We start from the raw sequence: 19,619 nt of genomic DNA on the forward strand, positions 1-19,619 counted from the left end.
CCCCACCTGGCATCGGGCCCCACCCAGCATACATACAATATATACACACATGCAAGGTCATACAGAAAACTAGCATATAGATAACCATAATCCATGGGTCGGGATTAGTGCCTCCGACTCGCTAAGCACTCAGAGGAAACTCACCTCAAACTGCTGAAAAAATCAAATACATGCTCGGACTGCTGATCTAGGAAATCTCTACACTAAATGTCGTCAAATAATCATAAACCATAACCAGGGTCCCACTCATCATCCTTAACCTTTAGGGTGAAATACTACTTTACCTTCTTCCTTACTGGGCCCAACTAGCTTTGCCCAAAAACCCTATACTGGCCCAAGGCCCATAAATGGCCTAACTCACAACCTAAGGTCCAACTATGGCCCAACAGATACAAATCCCAAAATCCAGCTAAGTCCCAAAGCTCAAAAGAAGTCCAAGTCCAAAAAGGTCCCAAAACTAATGAAAGCCCACTGATTGGCGTACGACCCACGTACCCCATACGTACGCCCCGCCTACTCTACGTTGGCCAAGAAGCAAGATGTTGACCTAGTATGAACAACGTACTAAGGAGTATTCCCCGTGTACTGGCCAGAGTCCCAAAGGCTAATCAAGGGTCTTAATCCCTTAAGACCTTAACGTCCAAACCTCAAATCTATATCATTTTAAGATCTTAACACGTAAAATTGGCAACTTTATAGTTTTGCATGACTTAATGGGACCCAATACTCGTTTTTAACCATTAAGACCCATAATAAGAGCCCTAACTCATGCATGGTCCGAAATAACATATCAAGATAACATTTTTATGCAAAAGGAACATCATAAATGCTAAGATCTACCATCCCTATCTTATGGAGTAACTCATACTCCCAAGCTTGACTTAAGGGACTCTAAAATGCACAAAATTAAGCCTTAAACTAGATTTGTCATAAAGAACCATCAAGTTAAGAGCTTTATACCTCCAAAAGTGATGATTCTGGATCCACAAGCTTCAACCACACCAATGCAACTTCCAAGAGCTCTTCTTCCTTCAAGATCACCAAAGACACCCACAAAGGTCACTTCCAATCTCAAAACACTCAAAAGGAAATTAGGGTTTCGTTCTCAGGGTTTGGAGAGGTGGAGGCTGGTTATAAGAAGGTCCAAGAGCAACTTAAGGTGTTTAAATAAGGCTCAAACCTTATTAATTAGGTTTTGTCCTATATGGTTGTACGCCCCGCGCAGTGTACGTATGCCCAGCGTACATGGATGCCTCCACGGCCAACTTCTCGACCCAGTACACCCAATATACTCCTAGCTTACGCCCAATATATTGGCCAGGGATCCGAATGCATAAGATTTTAAGTTTGAGGGAAAAAAGGGAAATACCTAAAATGAGAATGTTACACTTTGTCTTGTAATTTGGTGCATACTTTGAGTGCTTATAAGTTGCTTCCTCTTAAGACTAATCTGGTATTAGTTCTCAATGGTTTAAGAAGTGTTTAATACAAGAAGGACTAACATCCATATCAAGTTGAAGAATTGTTGGTGTTTCTAACTAAGGTGAAGTTCTACATCTACATTATTCATCAACTTCAAACCTCCCAAGAGGACCAAAGTCTTCAAAGGTTCTAGGTTTTTTCTTCCTTTGGTTGCGTTTTAAACTTTCCATGCTTTGCAAAATGATATTGATGGGTATAAAATGGTTTTATTGATATTCATTTTAAAATGATTATGTTGCTAATCTTGTAGTTTTGACACTATAATTAGACTATTTTTTTTAATATAAACCCAACATATCGTCACTTTGTATTCATATTCACAACTAAATCTCGAAACAATATGTTGCTTTTTAACGCTCCATGAGACTAAGTTACCTCCCAGAAAAATTGAATAAGCATATGTTGATCGTCTAGTTTCAATGCAACTTCTCCAACCTGCATCAGAGTATCCAACAATAACATGGTTAACTGGAGGTTTGAAAACCAAACCATGTGGAAGGGTGAATTTAACATATCACATGATCCTTTTTACTAACCACAAATGAGAAGTTGTTGGAGCATGTAAAAACTGATTAGCCTGATTGACAGTGCAAGAGAGACCAGGTCCAGTGATTGTTAAATATTGTAAGGCTCCAACCAAAGATCGATAATAAGTAGGATCTGAAAAGTCATTACCGATTGATAAGAACTCATCGATAGTACTCATAGGGGTAGCGACAAGTTTGGAATCAAACATGCCAGCTTGTTCCTAAATTATCGAGGCCTATTTTGTTTGGGATAGGAACAAGGTATTTGGCGTGCAAGTTACCTCTAGGCCAAGGAAATAACTAAGTTCAACAAGATCTTTTGTTGCAAAATCCTTGTGAAGAGCATCATTGAAACCTATAATGTAAGACATGTCATTCCCGGTGAGAATGATATCATAGACATAAATAAGTAGGTAAATCAAACATGAACATGATCCTTTAAGGAATGTAAATAACGATGTGTCAGCTTGACTGCATGTGAAACCACGTTGAATCAGAAACGTGCTCAATCATCGAAAACATGCACATGGTGCCTATTTAAGACTGTAAAGATGCTTTTTTAGGTGACAAAAATGATTATGAAATCGTTTGTCAAAAAAACCCAAGGGTTGCTCCATAAAAACTGCTTCAGAGAGGTTGCTATTAAGAAAGGAATTTTAATATCTAGTTGATGCAAGCGCTAACCTCGAGTAACAACAATAAAAAACACAACTTGAACTGTGGAATCTTTAATGATCGAGTTAAAAGTATGTGAAAAATTGAATCATGGGATTTGGCTAAAACCTTGTGCAACGAGACGACCTTTAAAGCGATCTATAGAACCATTTGCCTTGTATTTGGTGCAAAAGATCCACTTAGAGCCAACAACATTTTGGAATTAGAAGTGGACGAAGACATGGTGAAAAATAGCAGGGAAAAGAAAGACTATTAGATGCGTGAAAATGAAAAAAAAGGTTGTCGGTGGTTTGGGTTTAGAGGATCGATTGTTAGGCTGATACCATCTTAAGGAACAATTAAGAGATAAAATGGTTGAATGATTATATTTTTTTATTAACGATAGATATCTATACATAATACATGGAGTATAAACAATTAAAATACAATAATACAAAATATATGCCTAACTATCTATAATCACTAATACTATGTAGATGATATGAATATTAAAGGAACCTTGAAAGAATTGTTCGGAACTGCTAAAAATCCTAAAGAAGGAATTCGAGATGAAAGATCTTGGAAAGCCATGGTATTACATCGGCATGTAGATTAAGCAATGTAAAGATGGGATTTTACTTCATCAAGAAAATTACACCTATAAGGTGTTGAAACAATTTAGTGATCATGATAGAAAGCCATCATCTACTATCATAATTGTTTGTTCTCTATATATTAAAAATAACCCGTTTCTTACAAAGGAGGATGATAAATAAGCTTGAGTGCTCATATCTGGGTGCAATAGGCACATTATTGTACTTGGTCCAATATACTAGACCAGGCATCTCGTTTGTTGTGAACTGTCTTGCTCGACACAACATTGTGCCACCAAGCCACCACTAGAATGGTATTAAACACATTTTTGTTACCTTAAAGATACTAAGGATATGAGTTTATTCTATCCATGTTCCTGATGTAACGTGCCAAAAATACAATATATTTCATTTTTTAAAATACCAAAACCGTTCATTTAACCATTTAAAAAATAATCATAGTATAAAGTATTTCCAAAACATCAGAGTAAAGTCATAAAATAGATAAAGCGGAAAAACTCCAGGGGATGCAGTGTGATCAAGTCGAAATCTTCCATTTCGAACCGGAAGTACTTGACACATTTAAACATATAACCGTAAGAACAAAGCTTAGTGATTCCCCAGAAATACCATATACCATACATAACATAAACTAGTCTATTTCAACTCCAAGTGAATCCAGTCATAGTTGTACAGTCACTTCCTGCCATGGCTCAAACCATGGTCTTTTCATATAAGTGTTAGGGGCCAAATCTTGGTTGTTTATACAAACGCATTCGAAAGTATCACAACTCTCACAGAAAACTCACTTTACAAACGCATTCGAAAGTATCACACCTAGCATCCTATATAGTATAGTGAGAAAACTCACTTTACAAATGCGTTTGAAAGTATCACAACTCTCACAGATGGTAAACTGGTACTACACACAATATATGGAAATATACAAGGTCAAACCTTAGACCACCATCTAAAACTAATCGTTTGACCAAAAGTCAACTAGGTTAAAAAGTCAACGGTCAACAATCACCACATTGTGGCTACTACTAGCCATGTCGTGGCAATTCAAATATTCATGACCAACTCCACCACCACATCGTGGCAAGTATGCCACCATGTCATGGAAGCAATAGGACAAAACAAACATAAAGTCGTCCTTCACCACGTTGTGGCGAGCATCATGCCAAGTTACGGTTTTTGCACTTGGACAACTTAATAGATTAAGTTCTTAATCCATTAAGCCCTTTTTTCTAACTTTCTACAAAGATTATTGGGACCCTAAAGGCTCATAAAAATATGAAATTTATGGACATGCATAACCCATGCATTTCCTTTACTAATATTAGGTCAAAGGGTAAGAAAATGACCTAAATCCTTACACTAGAAATCTTTTTTTCTTCTTCAAAAGTCATCAAATCACCCAAAATGAGGTCAAGAGGTTGAAAGGAGGCTAGGGTCATGGTCTAAGCATAAAGAGGGGTGATAGAGACTGAGGGTGGGAAAATCCTAGCCCTCACATCCTTTAAATAAGGCCTTAAGCCCATAAAATTAGGGTTTAAGTCTGGTATGCTGCCACATCGTAGCCAATGCATAGCCATGTCGTGGCTACTTAAAATGTTTGTGGACCCAAAAGTGGTTGCCACGTCGTGGTGATGTTCCCTATCACGTCGTGGCCACTAACTTCCACAAAATTTAAGCACCAAAATTATACATGAAAATCGGATGTTACACCTCTTTGAATGGATCTAATTGAATGATGCTTGAAATAATGTACCCCTTTTCGGTTATGTCAATGTAGGTTACTTATCAAACCTGCATAAAGGACATTTTTAATTTGGTTACATTTTACCATTGGGAACACAATGATATCCGGGAGGTCTTGTAAATAGACACTAGTAGCTACTTCGAAAAATCACTCTAAATTACTTGCGCTTTATGAGGCGACTAGAGGGTATGTATGGCTTCGAGCTCTAACTGGCCATATTCGAAGTACATGTGATTTAGCTTATGATCCAAATGAACCAGTATTCATTTATGAAGATAAAATTGTTGTTATTGGTCAAACGAAATATAGTTACATTAAAGGGATAACACTAAACACATCTATCCAAAATTGTTCTTTACACATGAACAACAAGAAATTCAAAAGACTAAAGTGCAACATATTTGATCAAAAAAGAATCATGCAGACTAGTTCGCCAAGTCACTTCCAAATTTCCCATTCCAAAACATGTTGGAGCCATTGGAGAAGCTCTCTGAGCTACCAAAATGACGGGTATCAAGCCCAATTGTGTGCATGTAAATGCTGCATCTTGATGTACGCCTAACATCTATTTGAGTACTTGTGAGGGGGAGCATCCCTACGAATGATTGTGTACTCTTTTTATTTTTAGTTCAAGGGTTTTTTCCCATTGGGTTTACCTTGACAAAGTTGTTTTTAACAAGGCACAAAGTGTATTATATTCTCACTAATGATTGTAGAAATCGAGTGGAGTATCTAGTTGAATACTTCTTTAATCATTGTGTACTCTTTTGTCCTTCATTTAGATTTTTTTGTCCCACTGGGTTTTTTTTAACAAGGTTTTAACGAGGCACATCATGTATGGTTATTTTCTTCGCTCAAGACATCCATGTCATACTCTTTTATCATTCGACTAGAGTTTTTCCCCCAAAGGGTTTTCTCTTGCAAGGTTTTTAACGAGATGAATGTTTGATGTATTGCTTGAAGATACAATACAAAGAAGTGCAAATATGATTCAGTGTAAATATAAGTACCTAAAGGGGAGTAGTGTAGCTCATAGTAAACCAATAGTTGCTTATATTCAAGTTTTTCTAAGTATGAATTATGTATATAAATCTATAACATTTTGTTTACCCAACGTTTGTCTTATATATAGTTAGTTCTTATTTGTATACACACATATATGATCAATGAGAACGTTGGAATGAATAATTGAGTTGAACTAGTTTGTTATACGACAACTTCATTTTTATTTTCATGTACAACTCGTGAGTAAAGACTATTGAAATTTTTGAGTTCTTAATATGTATTAATCTTATCATACGTTTAAACTAATTATAATATTCTATGAAAATATAATGTAAAAATCATTAATTCAAAATTAACAACAAATATTTATTTATTTTTATAACATATGTTTGTTAATATATTAATTATATTATGTATTTGAGTAACACCGACACGAGTCAATGTTATAATAATAAAATACTAGATTATAGCTCACGTTAAACGCGAGAAACGCAAAAAAAACATATAATCGTTTACAGATATTGCATATTGCTTATAAAAAAATATGATTATTGGTATTATTGAAATGTGTAGAAAATACATTGAAAACGATAAATATCTATAATCATTGAAGGACCTCTTTGTAGACAACCTTTTTTTATTTTATTAGTTAAACGACCTTCTTCGTCTCATAAAGTTATGATATTGTTATATAATTATAAGCATTTTAATTAGACGTTCCTTCCATAATAGGGTTACCTAATTTAAACATATATTGACAACCAATATACCGTTTTTTCTACTGCATTAAATATTGACTAATATTTTATTTATTCAAATAAAGTTATATAATATAATTTATAGAATGTTAAATGTTATATGGATTTAATTTTAGTATATCATCAATGGAGATTCTTCTCTAAATCATGATTGGTTTATTTTAAATTGATTATGAATATAAGTGCTAGCTTTTATGTTTGTTCTTATTAATTTGGTGTTCGCAAGAAGTGCATTAGTTTTGGCACAACTTTGAATAATTTTAGTATATCATCAATGTAATTTGGTATATCTTTCAATTATATGAAATATCAAATAATGACATTTTATTACTATTGTGATAATTTAGTTTATATATTGTATTTTTACTAATCGTAACGGTCTTATTTTTTCTAATAACTGTAGCGCTTTTTACTAATTATACTTTTTACAAATCTCCTAATATCTTATAATTTTTATCTTACTTTATAATTTTTCATAACTATGTTATTTTCAAGATTGATTGTCTTAATAGTTTTTTTCCAGTCTATTCAATTTTATATTTCATTGTACAACATCATCGTTTGTATGTATTCTGAAATTTCACTTTAAAAATGCTTAATGTTTACACCTTGATATTAATTTTTTTTAAAAAAACCCGTGTAATAATTATGGAATATATATCTCATTTTAATTAACATTACTTCCTTCATTATATCAAATTCCTCATGAAACGAATATATTTTTGGAAAGTAATAATTATAATGGGGCAACATTATCTAAGACATAAATGTTTGATATACTTTTGGAGGAAAAAAAATCATCGTTAAAAAATTTTATATAAAGAAAATACAAATTTAAATTAGGTGAAATTATGGAGGAAATTACTGACGAAAATTATTTTGGAGGGAGTTGTATTTTGTAAGGTATAATAATATTATAAAATTCGAAATATGTATATTTGTTGTGTAAATTTATAAATTTTATTGTTACTATATAAAGATAAAAAAGTAGATTGATATGTTATGCAAAAACATAATAATTTCAATGATATTTTAAAATCATGCCAAAATTAACCGGATTCTTATAACATCAAAATTAAAAAAAAAAAATCATAATCATCTCTAATATATAAAAGTAACATTTCCGTTATTAATGTCACTTCTCATGATAGTTAATTTCTGTTTTGTTAAAGGTACGTAATATTTTTTCCTGTTTATTTGAAAAGTTTTAGAAAAATAGTTAACTGATTTCATGTAATTTGTGACAAAGAAAATCGAAATATATGAACACATACAATTGATATAGGAACAAAAAAATAATCGAAAAAAATATAAAAAACGAAAGTAGGTACTGACCTTCTAGTGTTCAAGAGCGAATGTTTGAAGCAGAGAACGGTGATGAAAGTTATAAACAATAACAATGATGTTGTAGGAAAATGTTTGAAGAAAATAAACGACTGAAAATAAGTGTGAGCCGCGGATTCAAGGATGAATCGTAAATGTATGTGATAATTTGAATATGATTTTTCGGTATTATTGATTTCCTAATAAAAATAGAATTTATATTAATGGTTTACTAATATAAACGGATTTATATTAATGGTTGATATTAATGTCTTGATTGAAATAGTTTGTTATTAATATGCTTTTAAAATTGACCGTATTAAAATCTTCATAACCGGAAATTCAAAATTTAAAATATAGAAAACTTTTATTGGAATTAAATACATTCCATTTCAACGAATGTAAATTATTGTTTGACGATTGGAAAACATTTATTAGAATTTAATACATTCCATATGGGAAAGATGATGTCAACAATTTGATCTAAGTGTGGAAAAAATAAGATTGAAATACAATCAATGATTTAGATTATTTAAGATAATATCATAAAATTTCTTTTTTAATAATAAATTTTTTTTAATAATATTTAAAGATATAAGGTTATTGATATATTTTTGTATTTAGCATGTTGTCTTTAAAAAACAAATGTTTATGTAAATAACAATCTATTTTAGTTTTCTTAGGTTTTAAGATATTTTTGTGATTTTGGGTGATCTAGTAACTAACGTTGATTTTTTGACGTTTAATCATTATTTCTTTTATTTTAATCGTTTTTTTTCTGTCATAGTTCTATGATTAAAGTACTTGTAAAAACTTTGTTTTAGAAAAATAAACAAAGGTTTAATTAACCATAAAATAAACAAAATTTAAAACACGCGATTTTAATAAAAATTACTTAAAAGAGTAATTGAGTGTTGTTAATATATGTATTTAACTTGTTTATATAATCAAACTTCCAATGACACAAAAATAAATGTCATTTTACGAACTAACACATCGAAAATATTCGGAGATATTGTTGTCCTTGAACAAAATTATATGTTGTACACGAGAATCTTATCGTATCCATGCAGAAAATTCCGATGTTTTTGTATGCATTTGGTTCTAAGTTTTCGTTACTTTGTTTTTCATTTATGTGACAAATGATAAAATATTATTTTACAAGTATATAATAGGATTACATGCAAACAACGAGCTTTCAATTGAGAAAAAAAATAAGATTAAGAATAAAAGAATCATTCTAGCCATATATTTGTTTTGCTGCAAAACAATTAGGCTGGAGGGAGTGGTGCTACCGAAATCGCACTCCCTTCCCCACCACATAAGCGTCATGTCATTTTTATCGGTTTTTGACACACCAAGGGAGGGGGCCACACTTTTTTTTTTTTGTTTTTGTTTTTTTTTTTAACTATTTTAATTTAATAAAACTTCTTTTTTTTTTTTAACTATTTTAATTTAATAAAACTTATATTTTAATAAAAAAACATAATTTTTCACTACTTGAAAATAAAAAATAAAAAAGACATTACATTGCATTACCAAAAAAAAAAAAAAACACGAAAACCACACACATGACATTTAAATAATCCTAGAAACTTAAAAAACACAAATAAAATAACTAAAACAAACTACATAAAGTCATTCTCCGAGAACTTGTCTTCGGGGTCATCCGGTGGATCCAAACTAAGGTTAATGTTTTGAACCCCGTATATGTGTTCCACCAAGTCATTGCAAAAATTGTGAAATGTTTCAGTGCAACATATCTCTGCTCTCCTGTTTATATACTCTTCGCCACCAATTTCTATTGGTTGTGTCTCTATTATGGTTTCTTCCTCGTCAAACGCACATATTGCTCTCCCTTCGTCTTTAATAATCATGTTATGCAATATAAGACATGTATACATGATTTCTTGAAGTTTTTCCTCGCCTAAATAAGCTGCTGGTTTTTTCAATATGAACCACCGTTTCTTTAGAGCTCCAAAAGCACGCTCAACATCTTTCCTAGCTCTTTCTTGAGATATCTTGAATTTCTTTTGTCTAGAAGCATGTGGAGCTGTAAACGATTTAACAAACACATCATACTCAGGATAGATTCCATCGACCAGATAATAACCATATTTATATGGCGTTCCATGCACTTGAAAAGAAGAATCTGGTGCAGATTTATCGTATATGTTGTTAAATATTGGTGAACGATTAAGAACGTTGATGTCGTTAATTGAACCAGGAGAACCAAAAAAAAAAGCATGCCAAATCCACATATTTTGTGATGCAACTGCTTTAAGTATGACCGTTGGGTGACCATGATCACCTCGGGTAAATTGCCCATGATATGTTGTAGGGTAATTTTCTCATGCCCGATGGAGACAATTTAAGCTTCCTAGCATTCCAGGAAACCCATGCACACTAGCATGATGATCTTGGAATTACAGGATGTCATTACGTGTAGGCTTACGTAAATATTTTGGACCATAAAACTAAATCACAGTTTTGCAGAAAAAATGGAGACCATCTCGTGCGATCCTAGCAGACATCCTAAAACTTTCGTCTAACGCATCAGGCGGAATGCCATATGCTAACTGACGAAGTGCGGCCGTGCATTTTTGTAAGGGAGTGAAACCGGGTGTACCTCTAGCATCGTAGCGTTGTTGGAAAAAATTGCACTCCCTTGTTACATCTTCAACTATACGTTCGAATAAACCTTTGAACATTCTGAAGCGCCTACGAAAATAATACCCTTGATAAATGGCATTCTCTGCAAAATAGTCTTGCACCAAACGTTGGTTGGCTTCTTCATGTTTTCTGCAAATATATCTTCGTGTTCTCCGTTGAGAACTTGCAGCTGCGTTGTTATATACAACGATGTATGTTTGTTCCGCCATTTGAACACACGCAATAGCGGTATCAAAAATAGTCTGAAATTCTTCAGAAGATGAAGAATATGACATTTTTGAGAAAATGGTAATTTTATTTTAAAAAAAAAATTGAGAGAGAGAAGAGATTGTGTTGTGAAAAACAAATGAAGTTGATATGTATATATATAGGAAAGAAAAAGCAAAAAAAAAATTAATTACCCAACAACCCGGTCAATCCTTCCATCCTTCCATCCACCAATCACAAAACGCGGCACTAAAGGACCGCACTGCGGCCAAAACCGCGGTATGAGGGCGGTGTGCACAGTCCAGGTGGCACAAACCGCGGTCCCAAACTACAGCCACACCGTATAGCCTTAGGCGTACCGACGGAAATAGATAATGGATACACATGTGTTTTCCAACCAAACATGTTTCCTTAAACTATGTTAATTACCTTAATATACACAAAAACATAATTTTTTTTTATGTTTTTTGATTTTTAGAAAGCTATGTTGCGGGGAATGAGTTCTGAGTAAGGTGTGGTCATCGCAATCCGAAATAATGGGATAAGTGAGGTATGCATGGGTTGCGGGGAATGAGTTCTGAGTAAGGTGTGGGGAATCGCTATGTTCTTTGTAAGGTGTGGTCCTTGCAATCCGAAAGAATGGGATAAGTGAGGTACGCATGGGTTGTGGGGAATGAGTTCTGAGTTGAGTGCTCCGTTGGGACGAGTGGTTGCAACTCTGGGTCGGACCAAACTCTCAGGTTTGAGTTTGGCTCAGGTGGTACGTTGGATAGGTGAGATGAGATTCTGGATCCAGAGGTGGGTTCTATGTTGAGGAGTATTGTTGCCATCTGATGTCTTAGACCTGTGTGGGTCAGTACTAGGGTACGGGAAGTATCGCAAGTTGCATGGATCGATGAGTAACAGATGACAGAGGTCGGGGTTGAGTCGATCCTCAGTTGGGAGAGTAGCATTCGCTTTGGGTTAAGTGAACTTCGTTACTTATGTGACAACTTGGGCCGATGTGGTTATAGTAAGAAGGAAACCATGGAGACAATGGGGATAACGCAACGGATGACACTGGAGGTGCAACTGTTGGGTCGAGATCAGGCCTGGTACTCAGTGTTAAAAAGGGGGTACAAGGAATGCAGCTGAGGCTTATGATTTTCGATGTCTGAGGACTTCTGAGCGGGCCTAAATTTTTTGTGTCAAAGAACAAGTTGTTGAAAGTTTATTGTTCAGATGGTTTCTGATAGTAGTTCAGTGGATGAGCCTTGGTAGGAGAAGACTGTTTTGGTACGTTGGTATGAGTATTCGGTAGCCGATTGTCGGATTTTGTGACATCCCCAAAATCACGGCCAGAAAAGACCGATTTTGTTTATGCTTTGTTTAAAAATCAGAGTAACATTTTAAATAAAAGTGTTGCGGAATTTGTCCCAAAACAAAATATGATCAAGATTTATCAAAAGCATTTCCATAGAAATGTATTTCATTAAAAGACTTGGGATGTCATGTTCGTACAGATCAAAAGCATAAACAGTACAATATAAGCCTTACTACATTATTTCATATCTACAGGCCTATATTCGTAATCCCTCGTCCAAACATCATATCTATGCTCAAGCGCCACTACCTGTAATACATAAAACTGAGTGGGTCAGGCTTGGAAGCCTGGTGAGCACATAGGGTTTTCAACCCACAATAATTAAGTTTATTAATTTCATCAATCAACAATAACCCGATTACCCGTTCCCGTTATCCTCACTTTACGTCCCTAAACACCTATCATAAGGGACCTAGCCTAAGGATCATTATCGGGACGGACACTACTGCTAAGGGGATGCCTCAGCAATAAATGTCCTAAAGGCAACCATGTGGGGGATGGAGTACACCGGTGAACACATCGTTCACAAACACCTACAGGTTGCGAGCCTGCTAGTGTTCCAATGGACTGTCTAGAAGAGTCCGTGGTCGTCATCCATACTCCGCTGGATGACAGAATCAACAACACCAACATCGAGACCTCTCATCATTTTATCACACATCACCTATGACATCTACCCATGTTTTACCCCAAAAAAATTTTGTAGATATAAAATACATATACAATTCAAATCATTGAAAACATGTATAAAAACGTTCATCCAGCATAGATAGCAAGTATTCAGATAATATGCACACATAGCACGTAATTTATATAAAATAATTCATATCTATGTGTAAGCTGAAAGTAACTATGCACTCACTTGTTAAAGTGATGATTCCAAAATCGGGCAGCGCTTGCTTCTAACGATTCTATTTTCCTTCGACGAAACCTAGCATTATTATTGCTAAATTTTAGTCTAATATTTACCGTGACCAACTATTAGTCTTAGTATTATTATTATTATTATATAAGCGTTAAACAATATTTTCCAACCACTATGTACAGACAGGAGCCAGACATAAAACACCGGAGGGCAGGACCATTTTGGCATATAGCACTTCTGAAATCCAACAGCCCTATGCGGCCCTTTAAACCAAATTCCCCGTACCGCGAGTAATTAAAAAAAATAATATTATAACGACACTTATATAAGTTATAATAATAGCTCAAATATTTATTATAAGTTCATAATAACAATACAAATTTTAAATATAAGCTACATTAAAATAAGGTAAGCATAACTTACTTAGAAGGGGGTTTTAGCTAGGAGTCGGGCTCTCCAGGGGCAGAACTTCGTCGCTGAATCTTTGTAAGAAAGATTTGTGCAGCGCTTCAGCGCTCACCCTACTATACTAAACTACAGAAAGAGAAGTCGAATCACGAGGGACCGAAATGCTCGGGGTATAAGGAGAGAAAGACTCTTGAATCAAGAGAATGGTGCAAGAAATATGAGAGCCCAAGGCTCTTATTTATACTAATTGAATTTTCAAAACTACTCTCCATAATTACTTAATGACCTTTTAGTTATATAAACAACTAAACACCCATCTATAATACTATTTTAAATGGATTTAATGATATTTGTACTAAACTAATGTTGAAAGAACTCAACATTAGTCTTATAATGACCGCATCGTCGATACCTTTCTAATGATATATACATATGCGTATATATATATATATATATATATATATATATATGTGTGTGTGTGTGTGTGGGTGTGTGTGTGTGTGTACGTATACATGATTTATACTTTATTTTAATACGTAAATATGCTATTATAATTTGTAACTCATTCATACGAACTCCGTTTTTGACGTTCTTTATATCCATGCGTAGGTGGAGACGTACTCTACAACTTTTGTTTAGACTCCGTGGGCTAATTTTGAATTTATTTTTAAAGTTATATTTTTAACAGACCGGGACAGGATTGGTCTGTTTAAGATCTCATAACTTCTTCATACGAAGTCAAATTTGGGCGTTCTTTTTATGGACACTCTCAGTTTAACATATTCTACGACTTTCATTTAGATTTCTAAGGCTAAAAGTCGCTCTATCGTAAGTTCACTATTTACGCTTCCCGGTGTCGCGCCGGTTCCGTCGTGAAACTTCGACGGGTCATAACTTCTTCGTTATAACTCGGATTTCGGCATTCCTTATATCCCCGGAATCCTTGTTTCGACCACTACAAGTTTATGTAAAGATATCAGGCTTATCTCACACTTTAATTTCGACGCTTATTTTTATTCTTTATTAATTATACATTTATAATTAAACAATAAACACATAAACACACATAATTCACATAATACTCAAATATTTCATCTTTATTACTTCAAAAAGAGTTACAATAGTTGACCTAGACTATTACATTGAAAAATATGCTTAGCCCTGAAACCGGACGTTACAATTCTCTCCCCCTTAGGATGATTTCGTCCCGGAATCATGCATCAGCAAACAGATGTGGATAGCGACTCATCATGTCATCCTCTGTTTCCCAAGTGAGATTCGGCCCATTCAAATGTTTCCATCGGACTAGCACTAAGTCGACCATCTTGCGTCGTAACTTCTTAGTCTTACGGTCAACAATTGCCTCGGGCTCTTCGATCAGCCTTTTATTCTCATCCATCCTTAACTCTAAGATTGGAATTATGTCGGGAACATCTCCCGTGAATTTCCTCAAATAACACACATGGAAGGTGTTATGAATACCATTGAGTTCTTCGGGCAATTCCAGCTTGTAAGCTTGGTTCCCAATCTTCTGAAGAACTTTGAAGGGTCCAATAAACCTTGGACTCAACTTTCCTCGTTTCCCGAATCTTATAAGTCCCTTCCATGGTGAGACTTTAAGTAAAACCGAATCCCCAACTTCGAAGGTCATCGGTCGTCTTTGCTTGTCAGCATAGCTCTTCTGACGATCCTGAGCTGCTAACATTCTTTCCCTAATCACCTTCAACTTTTCAGCAGTCTCATGGACTATCTCGGGGCCCATAAACTGCTTCTCTCCAGCTTCAAGCCAACAAGACGGCGTACGGCACTTCTGTCCATACAAAGCTTGGTAAGGTGCCATCTTGATGCTCGAGTGGAAACTGTTGTTGTATGAAAATTCTACCAGAGGTAAGTGCTCGTCCCAGTTCCCTTGGAACTCGAGGGTACATGCTCTCAGCATATCTTCCAGTGTCTGAATCGTTCTTTCGCTCTGGCCATCAGTTTGCGGATGGTAAGCAGTACTCAAACACAACTTGTACCCAACACCTCTTGTAGACTCCTCTAAAACCTCGACGTGAAGTGACTATCACGATCTGATACAATCATAAGAGGAACACCGTGAAGTCTTACAATTTCTTTCACGTAAGCATTTGCGAGCTTATCTATAGACCACTTGTCGTTGGCTGCTATGAAGTGTGCACTCTTGGTGAAACGATCCATAGAAATGTATTTCATTAAAAGACTTGGGATGTCATGTTCGTACAGATCAAAAGCATAAACAGTACAATATAAGCCTTACTACATTATTTCATATCTACAGGCCTATATTCGTAATCCCTCGTCCAAACATCATATCTATGCTCAAGCGCCACTACCTGTAATAAATAAAACTGAGTGGGTCAGGCTTGGAAGCCTGGTGAGCACATAGGGTTTTCAACCCACAATAATTAAGTTTATTAATTTCGTCAATCAACAATAACCCGATTACCCGTTCCCGTTATCCTCACTTTACGTCCCTAAACACCTATCATAAGGGACCTAGCCTAAGGATCATTATCGGGACGGACACTACTGCTAAGGGGATTCCTCAGCAATAAATGTCCTAAAGGCAACCATGTGGTGGATGGAGTACACCGGTGAACACATCGTTCACAAACACCTACATGTTGCGAGCCTGCTAGTGTTCCAATGGACTGTCTAGAAGAGTCCGTGGTCGTCATCCATACTCCGCTGGATGACAGAATCAACAACACCAACATCGAGACCTCTCATCATTTTATCACACATCACCTATGACATCTACCCATGTTTTACCCCAAAAATTTTTTGTAGATATAAAATACATATACAATTCAAATCAATGAAAACATGTATAAAAACGTTCATCCAGCATAGATAGCAAGTATTCAGATAATATGCACACATAGCACGTAATTTATATAAAATAATTCATATCTATGTGTAAGCTGAAAGTAACTATGCATTCACTTGTTAAAGTGATGATTCCAAAATCGGGCAGCGCTTGCTTCTAACGATTCTATTTTCCTTCGACGAAACCTAGCATTATTATCGCTAAATTTTAGTCTAATATTTACCGTGACCAACTATTAGTCTTAGTATTATTATTATTATTATATAAGCGTTAAACAATATTTTCCAACCACTATGTACAGACAGGAGCCAGACATAAAACACCGGAGGGCAGGACCATTTTGGCATATAGCACTTCTGAAATCCAACAGCCCTATGCGGCCCTTTAAACCAAATTCCCCGTACCGCGAGTAATTAAAAAAAATAATATTATAACGACACTTATATAAGTTATAATAATAGCTCAAATATTTATTATAAGTTCATAATAACAATACTAATTTTAAATATAAGCTACATTAAAATAAGGTAAGCATAACTTACTTACAAGGGGGTTTTAGCTAGGAGTCGGGCTCTGCAGGGGCAGAACTTCGTCGCTGAATCTTTGTAAGAAAGATTCGTGCAGCGCTTCAGCGCTCACCCTATTATACTAAACTACAGAAATAGAAGTCGAATCACGAGGGACCAAAATGCTCGGGGGATAAGGAGAGAAAGACTCTTGAATCAACAGAATGGTGCAAGAAATATGAAAGCCCAAGGCTCTTATTTATACTAATTGAATTTTCAAAACTACCCTCCATAATTACTTAATGACCTTTTAATTATATAAACAACTAAACACCCCTCTATAATACTATTTTAAATAGATTTAATGATATTTGTACTAAACTAATGTCGAAAGAACTCAACATTAGTTTTATAATGACCGCATCGTCGATACCTTTCTAATGATATATACATATATATATATATATATATATATATATATATATATATATATGTGTGTGTGTGTGTGTGTGTATGTGTGTGTGTACGTATACATGATTTATACTTTATTTTAATACGTAAATATGCTATTATAATTTGTAACTCGTTCATACGAACTCCGTTTTTGACATTCTTTATATCCACGCGTAGGTGGAGACGTACTCTACAACTTTTGTTTAGACTCCGTCGGCTAATTTTGACTTTATTTTTAAAGTTATATTTTTAACAGACCGGGACAGGATTGGTCTGTTTAATATCTCATAACTTCTTCATACGAAGTCAGATTTGGGCGTTATTTTTATGAACACTCTCAGTTTAACATATTCTACGACTTTCATTTAGATTTCTAAGGCTAAAAGTCGCTCTATCGTAAGTTCACTATTTACGCTTCCCGCTGTCGCGGCGGTTCCGTCGTGAAACTTCGACGGGTCATAACTTCTTCATTATAACTCGGATTTCGGCATTCCTTATATCCCCAGAATCCTTGTTTCGACCACTACAAGTTTATGTAAAGATATCAGGCTTATCTCACACTTTAATTTCGACGCTTATTTTTATTCATTATTAATTATACATTTATAATTAAACAATAAACACATAAACACACATAATTCACATAATACTCAAATATTTCATCTTTATTACTTCAAAAAGAGTTACAATAGTTGACCTAGACTATTACATTGACAAATATGCTTAGCCCTGAAACCCGGGCGTTACAATTCTCTCCCCCTTAGGATGATTTCGTCCCGGAATCATGCATCAGCAAACAGATGTGGATAGCGACTCATCATGTCATCCTCTGTTTCCCAAGTGAGATTCGGCCCATTCAAATGTTTCCATCGGACTAGCACTAAGTCGACCATTTTGCGTCGTAACTTCTTAGTCTTACGGTCAACAATTGCCTCGGGCTCTTCGATCATCCTTTTATTCTCATCCATCCTTAACTCTAAGATTGAAATTATGTCGGGAACATCTCCCGTGAATTTCCTCAAATAACACACATGGAAGGTGTTATGAATACCATTGAGTTCTTCGGGCAATTCCAGCTTGTAAGCTTGGTTCCCAATCTTCTGAAGAACTTTGAAGGGTCCAATAAACCTTGGACTCAACTTTCCTCGTTTCCCGAATCTTATAAGTCCCTTCCATGGTGAGACTTTAAGTAAAACCGAATCCCCAACTTCGAAGGTCATCGGTCGTCTTTGCTTGTCAGCATAGCTCTTCTGACGATCCTGAGCTGCTAACATTCTTTCCCTAATCACCTTCAACTTTTCAGCAGTCTCATGGACTATCTCGGGGCCCATAAACTGCTTCTCTCCAGCTTCAAGCCAACAAGACGGCGTACGGCACTTCTGTCCATACAAAGCTTGGTAAGGTGCCATCTTGATGCTCGAGTGGAAACTGTTGTTGTATGAAAATTCTACCAGAGGTAAGTGCTCGTCCCAGTTCCCTTGGAACTCGAGGGTACATGCTCTCAGCATATCTTCCAGTGTCTGAATCGTTCTTTCGCTCTGGCCATCAGTTTGCGGATGGTAAGCAGTACTCAAACACAACTTGTACCCAACACCTCTTGTAGACTCCTCTAAAACCTCGACGTGAAGTGACTATCACGATCTGATACAATCATAAGAGGAACACCGTGAAGTCTTACAATTTCCTTCACGTAAGCATTTGCAAGCTTATCCATAGACCACTTCTCGTTGGCTGCTATGAAGTGTGCACTCTTGGTGAAACGATCCATAGAAATGTATTTCATTAAAAGACTTGGGATGTCATGTTCGTACAGATCAAAAGCATAAACAGTACAATATAAGCCTTACTACATTATTTCATATCTACAGGCCTATATTCGTAATCCCTCGTCCAAACATCATATCTATGCTCAAGCGCCACTACCTGTAATACATAAAACTGAGTGGGTCAGGCTTGGAAGCCTGGTGAGCACATAGGGTTTTCAACCCACAATAATTAAGTTTATTAATTTCGTCAATCAACAATAACCCGATTACCCGTTCCCGTTATCCTCACTTTACGTCCCTAAACACCTATCATAAGGGACCTAGCCTAAGGATCATTATCGGGACGGACACTACTGCTAAGGGGATTCCTCAGCAATAAATGTCCTAAAGGCAACCATGTGGTGGATGGAGTACACCGGT

At 35.4% G+C, this 19,619-nt stretch overlaps 2 protein-coding genes across 2 annotated transcripts; both read right to left on the reverse strand.

Annotated features, from left to right (window-relative positions):
* Positions 1–9,735: 9,735 nt before the first annotated feature.
* Positions 9,736–10,368, reverse strand: LOC145053770 (uncharacterized). The gene has a single exon (XM_079001870.1). The coding sequence runs from the start codon at positions 10,366–10,368 to the stop codon at positions 9,736–9,738; it is 633 nt and encodes a 210-aa protein (XP_078857996.1).
* Positions 10,369–10,584: 216 nt separating this feature from the next.
* Positions 10,585–11,055, reverse strand: LOC145053780 (uncharacterized). Its single transcript, XM_079001881.1, has one exon. The coding sequence runs from the start codon at positions 11,053–11,055 to the stop codon at positions 10,585–10,587; it is 471 nt and encodes a 156-aa protein (XP_078858007.1).
* Positions 11,056–19,619: the final 8,564 nt, after the last annotated feature.

This window comes from Lactuca serriola, chromosome 1 (assembly GCF_051521515.1).
Source record: "Lactuca serriola cultivar US96UC23 chromosome 1, Lser_US96UC23_V15, whole genome shotgun sequence".
Classification (NCBI taxonomy): Eukaryota; Viridiplantae; Streptophyta; class Magnoliopsida; order Asterales; family Asteraceae; genus Lactuca; species Lactuca serriola.

What these genes read in the sequence shown, in the direction of transcription:
- LOC145053780 (XM_079001881.1), bottom strand. Translation starts at nt 11,055, where the DNA reads ATGTCATATTCTTCATCTTCTGAAGAATTTCAGACTATTTTTGATACC.
- LOC145053770 (XM_079001870.1), bottom strand. Translation starts at nt 10,368, where the DNA reads ATGTGGATTTGGCATGCTTTTTTTTTTGGTTCTCCTGGTTCAATTAAC.